Below are 20,833 nucleotides of genomic sequence, written 5' to 3' on the forward strand. Positions count from 1 at the left end.
TATCAAAACTAAGAACTTAATTTGGACCATTTTAAACAGATTTTCAAATAATTGTGTCTCAGCCAAATATTGTCCAATCCTAACAAACTTACATCAATGGAAAGCTTATTTATTCAGCTTTCAGATTACTTCTTGAGCGTTATGAGTGGATTCATGTTCCAGGGTCATGTAATATTTCATTTCCTGCGGTGGAAGCCAGCTACTTTTAGTTACAAGCAATCTTCATTCTGTCTTACTTAAAACTAGCTGAAAACTAAACTAACTAGTCAGAAAGACGCGTGATTGTCAGCAGCTCCCGGTAATGCTGGATCGAAGATACTTTTTCATCTCATGCACGAGGGACAAAACTGATAAAGACAAACAGTCCTTAAACTCTCTTCCAAAAAGACAGATGGGACAAACACGAATCGAACCGCATTTGGAATCAGCCCTAGACATTAAATGCAGAACAAACTGCATTAAAGACAGATTCTTACTTAACTAACAGATTTAACCACGCGTGACCAGTACTGTTTACCATGGAAACTGATTTTTAACTAGTAACTGAACGAATTGAAGCAATGAGGACATCTGTTGGTTGCAGGGAAAACTGACTTACTATGAGCAAACAACGGCTGAGTGGACTATGATTTGCATGTTCAACAATTTACTCAGTGATCAGTAAAACAACACAATTTTGGTGAATCTGATAGAGCTGATGTTGAAGTATGTCTTGAAGGTTATTGCACAATATTTGTGACATGAATTGTGTTCAAACAGCAAACACATTTTACCAGTTGCAAAGCACAGAAATTATAACTACAGTGATAAAGCCCTTCAGACGGGCTTGCTTGGATATTAAGTAGGGTTTCTTTTACATGTACAATTGTACAAATGTATGACGCGAGAAACGATCATTCGGGCAGCAGAGTCACAAAAGACCAGGTTAAGAAGAAAGGACTTAAGGTGAACAATTAATTCATCCACATATAAATTTAAAATGAACACAGAACAAACATAAAAGCTGAGCAATGAGAGGATTTTTTAACTAATATTCTATAGTGAAGGGAAATGAAAGAAAAAGCTTACAGCACCTGGTATTGTAGATGTACATTTCTCTGTCTTCTATATTTCTTCTCTATGTGGGAAAGGATGGCTCATCCTCCTCATTCTTCTTCTCTTCTCCAGAGGGCGACCGAGAGGCGTTTTTCTCTACAGCTACAGTAAACCTATAAACACTATAGATCTTCAGCCGGACCAGATGTTGCCAGATTGGTTCTGTCAGCTGAACCCTATAAACCTCAAGGATTTAAGTATCCCTTCATATTTTAACTTAACATTTAAATCAAACGGCACATTCACATGGATCTCTAATCTTGCTAAATCATATATATATATATAATTTATGCACATGGGTTCACAAAGCCCAAGTTGTGAGTGGCCTATTTTTTTATTTGGCCTTTAGTGTAGGGTTTCTGCCCTATATGGCTGAAATATGGATAACTTAACAAATAAAAATATTTATTGGTTGTGATCATATAATTTATATTTGAATTATATAAATAAAGCATATAGTCTACTGCAAGATTGCCCCTAAAATAACTTTTACAATATATGTATATATAGCCTATAAACCAGCTATTACCTAAATTCGTTTAAAAGCTAAAGAATGAAAGGATAATTTGATGTATATGGTGGGAGAATGGTGAATGTAGATCAAAACACTCCAGATATTTTGTATGAAATTGCAGGTTAGGCTTGATAATTACAGTCTGTTGTACTGACATGCCCAATCACACCCATGTACACTAATATCACATTACTCTAAGGCACAGAGTACAACATCTATCTGAATCACACACACACACACACACACAGGATGTACAGTCAGGCTAGAAGAAAGCCGTTGCATACACATTGTGTGTCATGGTACGTTTGGTCAGGAGCACACGAAGAACTAGAGTACAATAAACAGTCTTTAATAATCCTCAAAGAGAGTAAGAAGGTAGAAACACTGAACAGAACACCACTTTTATAGGAAAGGTAAATGAGGATAACAAACGACACACACCTGAACCAAAAGACACGATTAACAAGAGAAGGAAACTAGGTGTTTGACGTAGGTGACTAGACTACACCATCAGAGACGCTGCTTCTGAACTGAACGCTGATAACAAGACCTCCTGTTCTTCAGCCCGGAGGACACAGCATCCGTGCTTTCCGACAAGAATGTCAAATCTAGACTCGTCTGACCACACAAAGTCAATTTTAATTGAGCCTTGGCTCTCAGGACACGGCAGAGCTTCTGGACCTTTAGCTGGCATCTGCAGATGGGTCACCGGGTGGTGTTTACCGACAGTGGTTTCCGGTAGTATTCTTGGGCCCGTTTAGTAATGTCAGAGACAGAATCACGCAGCGTCGTCCGAGGGCCCATAGATCACAGTCATTCAACACAGGTCTTCGGTCCTGTCCGAAGAAGATTTCTCCAGTTTCTCTGAATCTTTAGATGATGCTATGGAGGATAGATAGTGAGATTAGCAAAGCCATTGCAATTCGACATTAAAGAACGTCAAACACGTTCTGCACATTCTATGACGCCAGCCAGAGCGCTGTCATCTGAAGATGGGGTATATGGGGACTACGCCACCTCTGTGGAGTAGATACTGGTGAGAGATGGATCCCCATTCACCGTCTGTCCTGAGGATGATCTCAACACTTCCACATCAGACCTTCACCTCCACCTTTGGCAAAGACCCATGACCGAGGGGCCATTACCACACGGAGCAGCTGAAGATCACTTTGGAGCTGGAGCTGTGGAGAAGAGCTCAGCCTATTGCCCGAGAGCCCAGTGGCTCAAAAGTGAACACCGACCTCCCACTCCTCCATTGCCTACGCCTTCAACCTCAACCTGTTGTGTTTTCCCCCATGTGCTCGTTACCCAATCTAGTTGAATTGTTTTCATGTGATTCGGGCGTGTCGTGTTAATTATCCTCATAACCCCAAGTATTTAAACCCCAGACTGTGTGTTCTGCCTTTGCTGGGTCTACATTGTGCCCTCCGTCCTTGCTTTGAATTACCCCTTGTGTGGATACAGACTGATTGTCTAATCTTCATCACCGTCATCATCTCTGACACAATAAAGGCAAACAGGAACGAATGAATACAATTGTAACTACATGACACACATAACAGACAGATTCGTTATAGCAGCTATAATGCCTTCGAGACACACAGTATGAATTACACCTATATTTTAACACTTCTTTCTTTCATTGTACACACGGATCATATTTGCTTATTCAATAAATAAGACACCTACAAGTTGTCAAATACATATCATTTGATTCATTTTTATCAAAAAATCTGAAAACCGAAAGAGTTCATTCACAATGAGAGGAACGATCCCTTTTTACTAGGTTTTAACGGGCCTTTTCTACAGCAAAATAGGAACTTGTTTTGTTGGATTGTTAAAGGTACAAAACCACAGGGGAGGAAGCCTCTCAAAAGCTACACATCTCTTCTTTTTAATGCATAAAGGATGCATGCAACTACCTTATACCTGAATACCTGAATACCTGAATAGTGCATATTTGTACCTTTCAAACAGACACCGCCCCACTGACAGCTTTCTTACCATTTTTTCTAAAAGTGTACTTGATTTCCAGTGTCCTGTCTTCACCACACCCAAACACATTTAGTTTTCATGACGTGAGAGCTGAAGTCTGTGACCGGAGGGCATGCTTTCTTACGCAGCGGGCGTGTGGAGACTTCTCTAGACTGGGTGTGGAAGCTGAGAAACAATCCTGAATTATTCTGATCAAACACTCACCGTTTGTCATAGTTACTAACAAGGATACGGCTGACGAAGAAAAGACATAACAACATAACAGCAAGATATTAAATCATATACACTATCATATACACCACTTCTGACTAATTGCTTAACAGCAGGTATATTACTAGAATATTGGCTGTTTATAAAGCATATTTTAGCTCCGTGAACCCCATCCCATATCTAAACTTAACTAATAGCCTACATATTAACTAGTAATAAGCAGAAAAGTCAGTGTATATTGATGCAGAATACATAGTTAATATTTAGATAGTAGTGTAAATTTGTCCCTTAAAGTGTTACCAACAATTCACTATAATAACAAAACGTGATACAATCAATTCAATTATTGCATTAGGGACAGTTAACCAATGCATTTTAGCCTTTCTGTTAATTGCATCATATAAATAATCATATCTAATAATAAGAAGCAAATTAAGGGTTTATTGAGTCAAAAGTCATAGCTAATAGTTTATATTAGTCTCTAAACTAAAGTGTGGCCAAAAATATGTATCAAAACAATGGCCACGCTTTCTTTGGAGAACAATTCTCACAATTAACAAACTATTATCTATGACTTTTGCCTCAATACTTACGCCTCTTCATGCTTATTAATAGTTAGTTGTTATTAAATTTAGGTATGGGCTGGATTAAGAGATCTATAGAATGAAATGAAGCTTTAATATGTGAAGCATTTTATATATATATATATATATATATATATATATATATATATATATATATATATATATATATAATTATTATTTTGCTTTTTCTAAAAAAATGGATATCAAGTATCCTAATGAACATATTAAATATAATATAAATATGAATATATTTTGATTATGCATTGCTAATAACTTCATTTAGACAACTTTAAATGCAGTTTACTGATTATCAACATGTTTTAGTTAGTACTAGTGAACAGCCAGTATGTTACTGATATGCATGCTACTAAGCAGCTAGTTAATAGCGAAAATTGGTCGTCATGGCAAAACATGATAAAAACGGCTTGGGTATTTTCTCTGTGGTGTTCTGCGGTATGTTGAGTAGAGTAGAGTAATCTTCATCGCACACCTGAGCGTGACTCAGTTCCCGGTTCACCTGAGGTCCGCGTGAGCGCGCGTCTGGGGCGTCGCTCCGTCTTTAAGAAGCGCAGCTGAGCGCGACGCCGCTCATTTCACGGCGATGTCAGGATCAGTGGTGTGGAGGAGCGCCGGGCTGAGGGCCCTCGCGCTCGGGGCCCTGCTGGCGCTGGTTTCCGGAGGACCCAGACCCGAGCACCGGACGGAGCACGCGCAGTGGACGCAGAGAGCTCAGGACGCCCAGCGCGCGCACCATCCATCTCTTCACGACACCCAGCGCGTCCAGATCCCTTCAGTAGAAGACCCTCAGGTACAGAGACGGATCTGGTGCATCTTTGGGAAGGAAACGTGATGATAGACGAATGTCTCGAACTTCGTTCAGCTTTCGTAGCGATGTGTTTAGTTTTTAGGTATGAAGTATTACTGATACTGAATATTTTGCAAATGATCCGAGTAGGGCCTGACGCTATGAAACAAACTCTTTTTGAATTTGGTTATTTAATAATCTTACTCATTTCAACCAACAATTAGCTTAGTTCATATCTGACCCAAAGTTGGGTTGAAAAACAACATTTTTCCAGCATTTTTTAGAGTGATGTGATGAATACTTTCTGTGGGAATTTAGATTAAAAATAAATAAATACATGAAATGAAAAGTATTTCAATGATATTAAAATAACTCTGTATTATCCATTCAGTTCAGTATTAGCTTTCATTTGAGCGTCAAAGTCATGACTTAAGGTGTATGTATTTTTTCGGTCAGATATGCTCATGTTTTGCTGAACATTTATAGCCAGCGACGTTCGTTTCGGCATGAATGGTCATAAAGATATATTTCATAGAGCTACAGGCATAGCTGAACGTAACTGAAGTGTAGCCAATTTTTCAATACATTTTTTCAGGACAAATTTGAGATTAATGCCTAATATGTGATAGCCCAGAACTGATTTAACTGAACGAGTAAACCATAAAAAAGTACTATTAAATACAAATTAAATGTCCACACACACAGATTTTCTCCTCTGACAGTATGTTATACATAAAACTTTATCACTCGCATTTTTTTTAATAATCAAGAGCGTATCTTAATAAAACCTGTGCATGCCCGAATACTTCCTCCGTTGATTTTAGCTCGTCATGTGTTTAGTTGTTTTCTCAGTAACTGATTCCCACTCGCTCCGTCTCGTCAGGGATGTTCTGCAGGTTATTATCTGGACAGAAGTGGTCCTGCGGCCCGCTGCGTCCGCTGCTCCTGTAACGGTTTCTCTAACGAGTGTGAGGAAGACACCGGCCGATGTCTGGTAATGACCCGCTCTGTCTTCGGGAGTCGTTGCCCGTGTCCGGTCTAGTTTGACCGGATCGCTCTGTGTTACAGAACTGTGGTGATAATACAGCGGGCGATGGCTGTGAGCGCTGCAGGGACGGGTATTACTGGAGCGCCGCTCAGAGGAGGTGCAGAGCGTGCCCATGTCCTCTCAGCAGCGACGCCAACAAGTAAGACTCACCGGAGCGAGTGCTGGCACAGAATAGTGCGCACGAAACGTTCAAAATGCACTGAAGGGCGTATTTCGATGCCCTTTATCTACGTGGATCTCTAGATTATAGTTACAGCCACAGACGTATTAAGCAGCATACCGTTGATGATAATTGGAATTATGAAGGATCATAACACTGAAGACTGGAGAAATGTTGCTGAAAATACAATTAATTTTATTTATATATATATATATATATATATATATATATATATATATATATATATATATATATATATATATATATATATACTTAATGAATTTTTAAAATGTAACCTTTTTTATTATAATTTTTTATCAAATGAATTGAAGGTTTTATTGAGGGGTTTGCTCATATATCATTCATTTGATTTTATGCAACAAGTTATTCCTAAAAATGGTAAAAATGTGTGTGTGTTTGAGTTTTATTTAATTTTACTTTTATTTTGTTTAGTTTCTCAGCTGTTGACGGTATTTTCTGAATTACGGGGTAATCCAAAAAACTATAATAATTAATAATTTCTGTTTTGGAAATTTATGCAAAACATTGCATGTTGTTAGGGCAGTGTGTCATTTGCATGTTCAAACATTTCAGAAAACTAGAAAAAAATAGTTTGTAATTCTTAAAGCAATTGACGACCTGGGGAATATGGTCGTGTCTGATAGTTAAGTGCATATTGTGCACCCCATCTTTTTCAGTTTAAATGTACAGAATGAAACAGTACACTTATGTATAGAAGTAATGATGGCTTCTTTTTCTGCAGTTTTGCTCTGAGCTGCACTGAAAGCGACGACAGACTCCTGTGTCTGTGTAGAGACGGTTACACGGGAGAAAGATGTGAGCGGTGAGTCAACGTCTCTCTGTCCAGCGTCCCTGTGTGCGTCACGTGATCTGTACAGAACGTCCACATCTGTGACTGAAACACAACTTGCTTTAGATGAATCTGATTATGATTATGTGTCCTCAGATGTGCTCCGGGATATTACGGTGATCCTCTGGTCTCCGGTGGACGCTGTCGTCTGTGTAACTGTGCTGGAAACCTGTGTGACTCCAGGACTGGAGGTGTGTGTGTGTGTGTGTGTGTGTGAGTGTGTGTGTGTGTGTGTGTGTGTGTGTGTGTGTGTGTGTGTGAGTGAGTGAGTGTGTGTGTGTGTGTGTGTGTGTGTGTGTGTGTGTGTGTGTGTGTGTGTGTGTGTGTGTGTGTGTGTGTGTGTGTGTGTGTGTGTGTGTGTGTGTGTGTGTGTGTGTGTGTGTGTGTGTGTGTGTGTGTGTGTGTGTGTGTGTGTGTGTGTGTGTGTGTGTGTGTGTGTGTGTGTGTGTGTGTGTGTGTGTGTGTGTGTGTGTGTGTGTGTGTGTGTGTGTGTGTGTGTGTGTGTGTGTGTGTGTGTGAGTGTGAGTGTGTGTGTGTGTGTGTGTGTGTGTGTGAGTGTGTGTGTGTGTGTGTGTGTGTGTGTGTGTGTGTGTGTGTGTGTGTGTGTGTGTGTGTGTGTGTGTGTGTGTGTGTGTGTGTGTGTGTGTGTGTGTGTGTGTGTGTGTGTGTGTGTGTGTGTGTGTGTGTGTGTGTGTGTGTGAGTGTGTGATGTGTGTGTATGTGTGTGTGTGTGTGTGTGTGTGTGTGTGTGTGTGAGTGTGTGTGTGTTCAGTTCTTCGTGCATTCAGTTCTTCATACTAACATAATATTTATCTTAAATATATAGATGCATTTTTTTGTATTAATATATACACAATAAAGATACAGACAGATAAACAGACATTTGATTTTAATTTCCTTTAAGTAAAATTTTTTTCTTATAGTAAATGTAAAAAGTACCGTTACTGTCAAGCTGTGTTTGTCTGTGGTAGATTTAGTAATGGGTAGTTTTGATATTAATATTGCAGTTGCAGGGTTGTAAAATATCTTCATTATTCCTTCATACAGTGTGCAGAAATTCTCTGGAGCTCCAAGACACAAACACAGAAGAGCAGTGTGAAGGTGGAGGACTTCACTGAGCACACACACACACACACACACACATCAGTGTCATTGTTTTCAGTGCTTGTCCTGTAACAGTGTGTGTGTGTGTGTGTGTGTGTGTGTGTGTGTGATGTTTTCAGAATGTGATAACTGTGCACAGACACTGATGAATGATCTGGAAAAGCTTGATATTGAGCTCAGAAGAATCAAAGACCAGCTGGATTCTGACTCTCTCAGACCTTCATCTATAGAGCATCTGAGGAAGCTTGAAGAAGCCATCACAGCCACAACGGTATTCCTTCATGACACTGTTATAGTCGAAAGTAATTACTGCACATAAAACAAGTGTGATCCTGTACATTATAACACACACACACACACAGAGCTGTGCATTTCTTGCTGTTGCATGAAATAAACAGGTGGTTTAATATTTCATAGCGTTTATCCTTCACCTCAGAATCCACATCCGCTCACTCAGCATCAGATTAAAACCCGTCTGAAACATTCTGTGGGCAGTTTGTCGATTCGGAGAAATGTACAGACATGACTGAACATTTCTGAAGCGCTTGAAAGGGTGTTTCAACCACTAGGAAAACATTTATGAGTACGTTTAGTCAGCAGAGATCACTTTGATAAAATAAATGTTCACGCGTCTAACATTGTTTGCCAATGCCAGACCTCAGCGGTATTTATTAAGAGTACAGACCTGCATTTACTCTCTTTTTTTACCGTGTTCTTTCACTCCAAACAGGCTGTAAACCTCATTATTCTCCTGTCTTTAAGAACAATGGAGTGATTGACTACATTTTATAAAACCGCTCCCAAACTCAATAAGCATCAACAGAACAGATGTATTTTTAATCTCTTGATGATTTAATAACGACCCAGACTTTACTCTGACGGACTGTTTTGTTAATGCTGAACATACATGGACAATGAACAACGAATCTCCCTTTTTCTTTCAGAATCTGGTGAACACCTACAGATTCACGGTCGACAATCAGGGGAATAAAGTGAAGCAGCTGGAACAAGACGTTATTAATCTGACCGAAGATGTGGACAATCTCAAAGAACAGGTACCGGAAGATACAAAAAGAGTAGAACAGTAGAGGAAAATAAAAAAAATATATATATTCTTTCGAATATATTTCAGCATATACAAAAAAGGGCCAAACACTATATTTGAACAAATATGTCTAAACATATATTTACATACATTTTTACTTTCTTTTTAATATATTTTTAAAAATATACTTTTAATATATATATATTTTTTAATAAGTATTTATTTATTTATTTATTTTTGCTCTCCATATATTTCAGTAAAAAAATACATTATAAAATTATATATATATATATATATATATATATATATATATATATATATATATATATATATATATATATATATATATCTAATATTTACGTCCAGGTCAGAAAGCAATCTGACGATTCCCAGAAAGCTCTTGCTAACGCTGAAAACAGCCACCAACGAGCAACAGATCTGGACACCGAGGCACAGAACCTCCTCAGGAAAATAAAAGGTAAGGGATGTTTTTTTCTTATAGTAATATGTTACCTGTAACCTCTGTGTGTTATACGAGAACAGACATGTTTAGTCGAGGCGTTCTTTTAATTTCACAGAGGTTTACTCTTAAACTAAAATGTCCTTTTAAAGCACTAAAATGTATGTTTAAGGATCTAATTTGTACCTTTCGGGGGTAAATAATTGTGTTTGTCAGAGCGGGTTAGCGGGGCTGATAAATGTCTGCAGGTGTGTTGAGGATCAGATGCATCATAATGACTGTTGCAGGCCTGTCCTGACAGATCCAGTGTGCTCTGAACAATCCCACAATGCACTGCTCCGAGCTCAATGTCTCCAGCCGCTCTTCCGAAAGGAAGTTTACTTAATCCCTCAAAACATAATCGGTCCTTTTGACCTTGTAGAGATACAAAGAAAAGAGCTTTTCTGAGTTTTTCGAAGTTGTTCGCTCAACTCAAATCACTGAGTAAAGTCACACGTCTCTTTTTTGATGCCCCCACACTACAGATACGGTATAATAACGTGACCAGTACTGTATTCATGGTGTTTGTTCCTCAGAGCTCCTGAAGCAGCTGATGGACTCGGAGAGCAATGGATCCGCTCTGCCCAACGCAGATCTAGCCAAACTCCTGGAGCAGTCTCAGAGCATGGTGAAGGAGATGGAGAAGAGAAGCTTCACGCCGCAGAAAGACGCAGCTAAGAAAGAGCAAGCGGAAGCAAACAAATGTACATTTCTCCCGTGCATGTCTCAGACGCTCGTGACCGTTACCGCCAGCTGCTGTATTAATGTTTGGTTTCCGTCGCAGTCCTGGAGAACGTTAAGGACATCCTGAAGCAGTGCGATGAGAACGAGGCGGCGTCGAAGCGCGTGGACAGTCTTCTGAGCAGCTACGAGGCCAAGCTGAAAGAGCTGGAGGACCTGCTCAAACAGGCTGATAGTACGGTAAAGAAAGCCGGCGGTCAGAACGACATCAACGCACAAGGCCTCAAAGACATTCTGGTAAGAATCAAGAGCTTTACGATCCTCAGGACCCAAAAACACTCAGGAGAGAATGAACATTGGGGCTTGTTCTTACAGAAGCGAGTGAAGGATCTGGAGCGAGAGCGAGACCTCGTCCAGGATGAGATCGCTCTCGCCGTCAAACAGCTGAAGGACACAGAGGACGCCCTGAACATGTTTAAAGACAGCAAAACGGTGAGCTTTCACGAACATATTCAGAGCAGACCTGGCTTCGCTGGCTAGTTTATAATCACACAACTCGGTTTTGGCTGGATGACCAAAAAAAAAAAAATATATATATATATATATATATTCAATTAAGTTATTAAATTGAATTCAATTAAATTATTAAATAATATAACATTTATTGTAATAATATATTAATAATTAGTAGCATAATAATTGCATATTTAAGGTGTTTTAAATAAAGTTTTATTTTATATTTTTATAAAACTAAATTTACATTGTGCATATGTTATTTTAAGTGCTGCCAGACAATTAATCGTGATAAATTGCATCCAAAATGTAAGCTTTTGTTTATATAATATATGTGTGTGTGCTGTGTATGTTATGTTTATATATTAAATAGATTTATATATAATACTAATGGTATTATTATAAATACATACATGCAAAAGCATGTAAATATTTTCAAAATAGATATACTCTATGTGTTGTATTATTTTATTTCCTTATTTCCAACATTTGTGGTATTATAAGTAATAACGAAAATGTAATTCGGGGAGAAATCTGACCCTGACATTCAAGCAACTTTACTTTTTATCCATGCAATATTTACATTTAATACTACATCACTTATGCATTCAGCTACAGTTTTGGTGACTTGCCCTGATGTTCCCTCAGGAGCACGAACAGCTTGCGGCGCAGCTCAACGGAGCAAAGGCAGAACTCAAGGAGAAAGTCCAAACCATCTCACAAGCAGCAGCCAAAGAGAACATAGTGAAGCGGGCAGAAGAACACGCAGAAAACATGCACAAACTGGCCAAAGAGCTGCAAGAGTAAGCCTTCATTAGTTCTCCTCTCGAGTTTCGTCCCTCTATAAACTCTTTCACATAGTTTTCCCCAGTTTTTTCCCAGTGTGTAAGTGCTGTGTTTGTGCTGGACAGGGCTGTGCTGAACGTGAGCGGGCGCTCGGGAGTGCAGACGGCTCTCTCTGGGATAGAGGCGTACAAAGACATCAGCGACGCTGTCAGAGCTGCAGAAGAGGCGGCCCAGAAGGCCAAAGAGGCGGCAGACAAAGCGCTCAATGTAGGAGACTTCACCCAGCGTGCTTTAATATCAGCGTTAGCATGCATACCGTGGATTAAAAATGCTGTTGCACTGAAATAGCACAAGCACACGTTTCAATCCGTACGTTTACAAAAAGGAGTCGTCAAACTTTCCTTTTCATGCAGTTTAAGAGTAAATCCTGCTTTTCATATGATATTTGAAAATAGTCTTTTTCGTAAGATTTAGCTTAAAACTCTATACTTGGAAATAATGAGGCCAGTGGACCAAACTTTACTTGTAAATTGAAACATTCAAGATTTAGGTGAAAATTTCATTTTTAGGTCTATGCTTAAAAAGCAGCTATGGGTCAAAACTACTGTATAAATATAATTTAATACAATAAAATAATTGAATTGACATTGAATTCAATTAAAATTGGTGGTCATCTGAGGTGTCTGTTTGAGATGCCGATGCATCATGCCAAACATATGTGTGTTGATTTGTATTATGATTATTATCATTTATCAGGATGTCAATGAAGGGGACTTAATCAACAGGGCAACGAATCTGAAAAAGGATGGCAAAAACCTCCTTAAAGATGCCAAAAATGCAGCTAAAGATCTTACAGGTGAGTGTGAAGATCACTTTTCGTATTGAATTTGCTTTTATCAATCAATCATTTATTTATATAGCGCTTTTAACAACACAGGTTGCATCAAAGCACTTTTTATATAATCAATCGTTTTTTTATTCACGCACTACTTTTCTGTCTTTATCAGGAGCGACTAAGGACCTCGGTAATCAGAAGGAGCGCCTGCAGGCTGCTGAAGAGAAGAAGAAAGCCCTGGAGAAGGAGCTGCTCGCTGTTGAGGAGGGACTGAAGGGGATTCAGAGAGGTGAGAAGAAGAATTCATCCAGAGGTTCGGTTCACAGAAGCTGTATGAAGCAACAAGTGCTGGCATGTTGGATTTAAAAGCGCAGTTTTCTTGCTTAGACTTAAAGAGACAGTTCACCCAAACATAAAAGCTGTCATCATTTACTCATTCGCCAACCTGTCTGAGTGTCTTTCTTCAGTTGAACGCAAAATTTTAAGGCAAACACTGCTGGTAGCCACTGACTTCCACAGTAATCCCCCCATACCGTGAAAGTCAATGGCAACTGATTTCCAACATACTATATAAAATATATATTCAACAGGAGGACGAACTCACACAGCTTTTGGTAACTAAATAATGACACAATAGTGTTTTGTTCAGGTGAGCTTTCCGTTTAAGCTTTTCAGCAGGGATATGAATATCCTCGAGCACGTGTTTTTGATTCTGTCCGATCACAGATGACATCGGGAACATTATCGACGCGGCTAAGAAAGTGGCAGCGGCAGCTAATCGCTCCACGAGTGACACCATGGACCAGCTAAACAACATCAAAGCAGAAGTCAGCAAGATCTCCATCACTCCTACGCTCTCCAATATGGACAATGTACTCAATAATGTGGAAATGACCGGTAAGAACCGGACCGGTTGTTTTTAATCCGTTCCTTTATCACCTGCCTCTTTAACTCGTGCGTCATTTTCTCATGCCGTCTGACAGTCAGGAATCTGAGCAGCTCCATCCCGTCGCTGCTGGATAAAATAGACGACATCGATTCCGAGATTAGCGCCGGGAACAACGTGACTGATAATATTAAAAAGATAAAGGAGCTAATTGAGCAAGCGCGAGATGCTGCCAACAGAGTAAGGATATTCATTTGATATATTCTATACATTAATAAAAAGTGTTTGATTTTATAAATGAGAAGAAATGACCGTGGATATCAATCAATCAATCACTTTTTATTTATATAGTGCTCTTAACAATACAGTTTGTACCAAAGCACTGAACAGTATACATATATTCTTAATATAAAGATGCAGCTGATGCGCACCAACATAGCATGATTTTCTGATTTGGATATGTTTCGAATGTCTTGCAGATTGTTGTGCCTATGAAATTCACGGGTAAAGGGCACGTAGAGCTGCGTCCGCCGCAAGACTTGGACGACCTGCGGGCGTACACCGCTCTCACCCTGTCCCTCCAGAGACCCGAGCAGCGGCGGCGGCGCGGCAGACCGCTACTGACAATCTCTTCGTGATGTACCTCGGGAACAAGGACGTGAGTGTGCTCCTACCGTTCTTCAGCTTCGGATGGGTCCGAGCAGATTTTCATGCATGCGTTCGTTAACTGTTCTCGCAGGCATCTGGAGACTACCTCGGCATGGCTCTTCGCAATAACATCCTGCACGTCATCTATAAGCTCAACGGACTGGAGTACGATATCGAGGCATTCGGCGTCACAGAGTCCTCATCTGAAGTGGCTTTCTTCGACAAAATCGACCTTTACAGGTATGGTGGCACTCAACAGCTACAAAAACTATCGGAGATTAAGACTATTGGTGTGTTACTGATGTTGCCAGTGTTGGGAAAGTAATGCATTACAATATTGTGTTACTTTCTCAAAAAGTAACTAACTACGTAACTAAAAAAGTCACTTGCGTTACGTTAAAAAATGCGTTGCGTTACTGCACACAAATATGGTGGAAATGAATTATTAAAGGTCAGAAGTAAAGGCACTGATTAATAAAATGGGCTTTTTGAGATTGTTGTGTTATTTAACATTTAATTATTGCAGGTTTGCATCATATTCTGAGCATTTCACTGTTTTTATTCATTTTGAGATTTTCTTTTTTTTATGCACGCTTGCATTTATTCTAGAGCTACAGTAACGTCTTACATCTGATTTCTCTCAACATGGAGAGTTGTCAATCAAAAAATAGGAAAAAAGTAACTACTGTTACTTATTTGATAAAGTAACTATTTTTTGGTAAATTAAAAAGTAACCCTAACCTTAACTTTACTTTTAGTAGTAATCGGACTATGTAACCTGCGTTACCTTGTGCTATCCCCAACACTGGCTATTGCTGTCAATGAAATGAATGAATTTTCGGTTTTTGCATTATATCTTATGTTTATATTTGCCCATATCATTTAGAGTTTATCAAGATGCACAAGTCGTTCAAACGAACCAGTTCACGTCGACCAATCCGAAGTCTCCACAGCTTAACGGAAACCTGGGTGAACTGACCCGAAACCTGCTGGACCTCAAACCTGACAAAGTGGTCTTCTATGTCGGAGGTTATCCAAATGACTTCAAGGTAAATATGCACATTTTAATCCTATTGGATTTTGTTGGGGAAAGTTACTTTTTAAAGTAATGCATTACGATATTGTGTTTCTCAAAATAAAATTACTTTTGCATAATTTTTTGCCCGAGCTATGCTTGTTTATTTGCTTTTAATTACAAAAACTCAGCTATTTTGCTGCAGTATAAGTACAAGTGTTGTAGTAATGCAATATTTGTTTCAATTACCTTTATGCATTGCCTCAGTAACATTTTTATCTTTAAAAAAAAAAAGAATGAATCAGGTTTGATTTCTGTGTTTTCATAACAAGCATTTAGATAGGTGTGCACTCAGTGTGCAAGGACCTGACACCTTAATTTTTGGTACGTTATTAATAAATGCATATTTGTTTTAAAAAGAACAATTCTCTCTTTTTCAGCCGCCTGCCTCTCTCAACTACGCCAAATACAAGGGCTGCATTGAGTTTTCCACCTTCAATGATAAATTCATCAGTCTGTATAACTTCAAGAACGCTGTTGATATTAACTTAGAAACGCCGTGCAAGAGGTGAGCTCTCAACATGTGACTGGAGATATGCTGAAGTACTTATAATAATAATATACTCACTATATAACTAATAGTTGGTATTGGTTTGCCTGTACGTGTTCAGAAATTAACTTTCAGCAACACATTTAGTAAAATCTCTGTCTGTTTCTCTTTGCTCAGACAAATCCCACTAACGATCTCCGGGTCAGACTACTATGAAGGCACCGGTTACGCCAAAGTCCTGCTTGAAAGATTCCCCAACACTCTGCAGATCAATCAGAAAGTGGAAACCAGAGCTAAGGATGCTCTTTTGCTGTATTTAGGAGACGAGGAGGATGTAAGAGTTTGTTCCCGCCTATCGAATCCGATTTCCCGTAAACGTAGTTATTTCCTGAGATTTTCAATCTTGTTTTCTTCATACCCTACCAGGACTTTTTCTACAGCATCTCTCTTGAGAAAGGATACGTTGTTCTGCGCGGCCAAAACAAAGATCATATTTTGGAGCCCATCAGGAGTGGGGATATGCCAAGCCTTTCTCCGGTAAGGAAGAGAGGAGTCGACTTTTTTTATTAAGATGTTGTACAAAGTCACAGCAAGGATGATTCAATTGCACTTTGTCTTTTGTATTTCAGGAAACGGATGTGAAAGTTAGGATTAGTGCGGGAAGAGAGTTTTACGTCCGAGTAGGCAACACCGACGTCAAGAGAACAGACGTCATTCCTCAAATGTTTAAGCACTTCTACGTTGGCGGGGTTCCCAACTCTTTGCGTGAGAGGTCTGTGTCTTTCTGTTTTCTCTTGAAAGAAATCATGAACTGCACTTGTTTGCTACTTTATAATGCTCTCTGAGGTCTGCTTATGATGAATGTATAACATAAAACATCATAGTTTAGCAGTGCTGAGTAGATTACTTACAAATTGTAATCTGTTACTGATTCCACATTACATAACGCACAAATTGTCAGGAGCGTAATTACGTTACACAGTTTAGGTAATACAATCAGATTGCTTTTTGACAGTAATAATACTTTGTTACAGTACTTAAGTGCTTTTTGGGATATCTGTGCTTTTACTTGAGCATGACTTTCAGGTACTTTGTACACAACTGCTTTTTGATTACTTTTGGATTACGTTTGACCCAACTAGTTTATCACATTGAATTACATACTATATACTATACTACATTGATATAAAAATAAGAGTAAGAAAAAATATCCCATACACTGTAATGAACAACATAAAGTGTATTAAACCCCTGACATCATGCAGGAAGTTCAGAGGGTTTATGAGTTCAGTGAAAAGCTAATAATTAGTTTAATCAATTCAATTCAATTAATTTCACCTGCATGCCACCAACGTGAGAGAATAATGCACATGTAAATGTGACTCTTAATTATTAATAAAAAATATAATTTATTTATACTTCATATCAAATATAATGGGCGAGGATCAAAACAAAAAAGTGTCTGTGCATGTAATGTGTTTAAAAGACAAACAAAAGTAATACATGGTAAAATAACCCATTGAGTGATGATCTAAATAAAAAGGAGTTCATCAGTGTTTGATGCAATGTTTGAAACGCTTCTCATACCTAAAATGATTTTTGTATATCCAGTGTTCAGTGCAATGGACATTGGATTAAAAATCTAGAAATAGAGCAAATCAAAGAATCAGCCACAGACAATGCAGTACTACTGTAGTAAAAACACAGTTAACCGAATTAAAAATCCTCAGTAAAATGAAACTTGCTCCTTTTCTGAAGTGTCCTTATGTGCTGTTATTGCAGGTATAACATCACAGTCCCGGCTCTGAAGGGCTGTGTGAAGATCGGCACGGCGGGCGGCTTGACGCCCAGCGTTCTGGAGAAAGTGGGCGTCGGCAGAGGATGTACCAATGAGCTGCAGGTAATCCACTTCATCATTTAACGATCTTAGCCATCTTCAAGAATCTCTTGCACCTTTATTTGGCCCTCTACCTCTAGAAATGACTATTCTAATTCCATACTTCTGTTTCGATTGCTTCCGGTGTCCTCATTTGTTAGTTGCTTCGGATGAAAGTGTCTGCTAAATGACTAAATGTAAGAGTTCACAAAAAGAGAAAGGCGCTTAACCATCGTGCTCTTTTCCAGATGATCAGGAAAGCAGAGTTCGTCTTTGACAGTTCACTGGAGAAACTCTATCAAGACTTCAGCTTAGACTATGTCACACTTTCTCTGGGCTTCAGGAGCACAAAACCAAACGGCATCCTGCTGCAGAACAACAAAAACGTGTGTATCTCTTCCACAGTCACATACACTACATGATCAGCTGCACGGATGCGTTCTGTTCTTATTAGTGGGTTTGGCTGTTTAAAGTCTAAAGGACAGCGCACACTGAGTCGTCCGCCATGAAACAAATCAGACCAGGTTTTCACATCTGTAGCAAACGATTTGGTAGGAAAGGATGACGAATATTAAAAATGCGAAAAACCCATATGAAAATTTCAGACTCTTAATGTAAAGAGCTTGATGTTCAGAAGAAACAAATACATTCACAAAAATACATGAAATGTACATTTGCTAAAATATATTACAGAATGTATTTTCTACCAATATATACCAAAACGATTCGAATACGAATATACAAATACGATTCCTCCATATATTTCAGTACATGGAAATAAATTAAGATTTGTCACGTCTGAAGAAAAACTGTATTTGTTGTCTGTAAGATATGCGAGCATGAATAAGAAACTTACAATATATATATATATTGTATTGAGCTTTACTCTTTAAATACTTTAAGAATCTTTAAGAATGTTTTTTGGTTCCACAAAAAGAACCATCTCTTTAGTACCTTTTTAGAATCTGAAGAACCTTTTTTCACCACCAAGAGTCTTTTGTTGAACTGAAAGGTTCTTCAGACGTCTAAGGTTCTTTATGGAACCATTTAGGCAAAAAGGTTCTTCTATGGCATCGTGAAGCACCTTTATTTTTAAGAGTGTATGTCCCAGAGCACGTCTCTTTGTGTATTCATCATTTTTCATGTGATTTCTCTGTGGCAGAATAAAAACTTGGAGCTCACCATGGAGGACGGATACGTGCTGCTCACTTTCCAGGACAGTGTCTGGAAATCCTCGAAACAGTACCAGGATGGAGAATGGCATTATCTCACTGTTTCCGGACAGGGCCAAAGGTGAGATTCATTTGCCTGGAAAGACTGGTGCCTTTTGTCTGATTTGTAGCTATGAATATAATTTGATTGAAGCACATTATGATTACATAAATTGCATTTGCATTTTATAAAATAATCTCAAAACATCACAAATCACAATGAAAACACAAGTGGGGGCTCATTAAACGACAGGAATTAATTCAGGGTTCGAGCACTTCAAAAGCACTTGAATGCATTCGATTCTCCAAATGTGTATAAATGCAGACACTTGTAATTAAATCATCCCGTTTGTTTTAGCATGGAACTTCGCATTAATGAAGAAGATGTTGGCCAGCGAGTGACGGGATCTTCAGCTGAAGTGTATTCACCCAGCGTAGTCTTGGGCTCCAACTACTTCGACGGCTGCATCTCCAACCTGTATCTGAGGAGGTCAGCATTAACTTTTCATGTCTCCACTGCTCATAAACCTATGTTTCTGGGTTCACACACGCGTCAGCTCACGTGTGTGTGTTTGTGTGTTTGCAGAACTGACTCTCTTTACAGAGTGGAGGATCTGAGCTCCTACTCTTCCTCGGGTGACGTGTCCTTGAACACATGCAGCGCCGCACGCAATATCTAACAGGTTGGTTTATTATCACCAATAAAACAACATTGTGTTGGATTCATCAGCTAACTCAGTGTCTGCTTTGTCTTCTTTGCTTCCAGAAACGCGGAGATCTTTGGAAGAAATGCTGTTATATTACAGCATCACCAACTGCTGCACTTCATTGTTTCTTTTGCATAATTAAAGATATTTCCATGGCATATCTGTGGGAGGTTTTATTTCATTGTCCCACTAGAGAAAAAAGACAATTTTGCAATACTAGAAAGGTCTGCTGTGTTTCTGAGCTCATCTAAACCGGTTTCAGAATGTTTGCCTGCACTTTTCAGATTATGCACTGTGATTAATAGCATTTTTGTTTTTGATTTAATACAATGATATTTAAATGTAATAAAATGTTTAAAATAACTCTTGCATTGCTCACTAAATAACTAAAGAACATCCACTTTACCGCTGTTCGACTGTTCTAACCAGCAATCACATGGCATCAATTACACACACACACACACACACACACACACATATATGGTAACACTTTAGTATATAGACGGATAGCTAGTTGCTTATTAGCATGCATATTACCAATATATTGGCTGTTTATTAGGTTATTGGTTGTAATAACAGAGCTCATATTTCCCACGATCATATATATTCTACATCCTTAACCATAAATAGTTAATAGTGTGAACTGGACCTTAAAATAAATGTGACCTATATTTTCAACTGGATGAGAAACATATGCCTCATACGTGCCTGCATTCATTCATTCATTCATTGAACTAGCGTCATCAACCGTTCTCGTTGCATTTATGGACTTCATCCAGCAGATGTCCTCCAAAGGGCAAGCCACTGCCTGCTTTGATTCTCAAAAGACAAAACCTGAGAAGTTTCACTCTGTTAAAGTCTGTAGGTGGCGGCGATGCGCTGCACGGCGTTCAATCTGAAAGCAAACGCTAGAAGAAACGTCTCGAACAGTACTTTAAAGAAAGACGTGTGAATGAAGCTTGTGTGACTCTCCAGTAGCTCAAGCTCATCTTTAGTCGCTTTGGTTGTTAAACTAGAACTAGGACATTAGTAGCATTATGTCAAAGTGTAGCCAGTAAGTGTTTTCCTTATCATTTAATAATTTGACCCTCATCATTAAGCAGATACTGTATCTTGCCGAATGTAGCAACTCAATATATCACCCATCAAGAAAAATAAAGCACTCAATACAACAGTATTAATGCATTAAGCACTC

The 20,833-nt window shown here is 38.8% G+C and overlaps 1 protein-coding gene across 1 annotated transcript; it reads left to right on the forward strand.

Moving 5' to 3' along the window:
* The first annotated feature begins 4,960 nt into the window (after window positions 1-4,960).
* si:ch211-241e1.3 (laminin subunit alpha-3) lies at window positions 4,961-14,512 on the forward strand. The gene is made up of 20 exons (XM_043264143.1): window positions 4,961-5,206; window positions 6,087-6,197; window positions 6,272-6,390; window positions 7,175-7,255; window positions 7,379-7,473; window positions 8,330-8,383; window positions 8,506-8,657; window positions 9,331-9,441; window positions 9,798-9,909; window positions 10,467-10,634; window positions 10,715-10,908; window positions 10,987-11,103; window positions 11,773-11,927; window positions 12,036-12,177; window positions 12,667-12,766; window positions 12,918-13,034; window positions 13,472-13,642; window positions 13,729-13,871; window positions 14,111-14,289; window positions 14,371-14,512. Exons 1-19 carry the CDS (start codon window positions 5,000-5,002, stop codon window positions 14,267-14,269), a joined length of 2,508 nt encoding a protein of 835 aa, XP_043120078.1. The 5' UTR covers window positions 4,961-4,999; the 3' UTR covers window positions 14,270-14,289; window positions 14,371-14,512.
* The last annotated feature ends 6,321 nt before the right edge of the window (window positions 14,513-20,833 follow it).

Source organism: Puntigrus tetrazona, chromosome 2, assembly GCF_018831695.1.
Source record: "Puntigrus tetrazona isolate hp1 chromosome 2, ASM1883169v1, whole genome shotgun sequence".
NCBI classification, from domain to species: domain Eukaryota; kingdom Metazoa; phylum Chordata; class Actinopteri; order Cypriniformes; family Cyprinidae; genus Puntigrus; species Puntigrus tetrazona.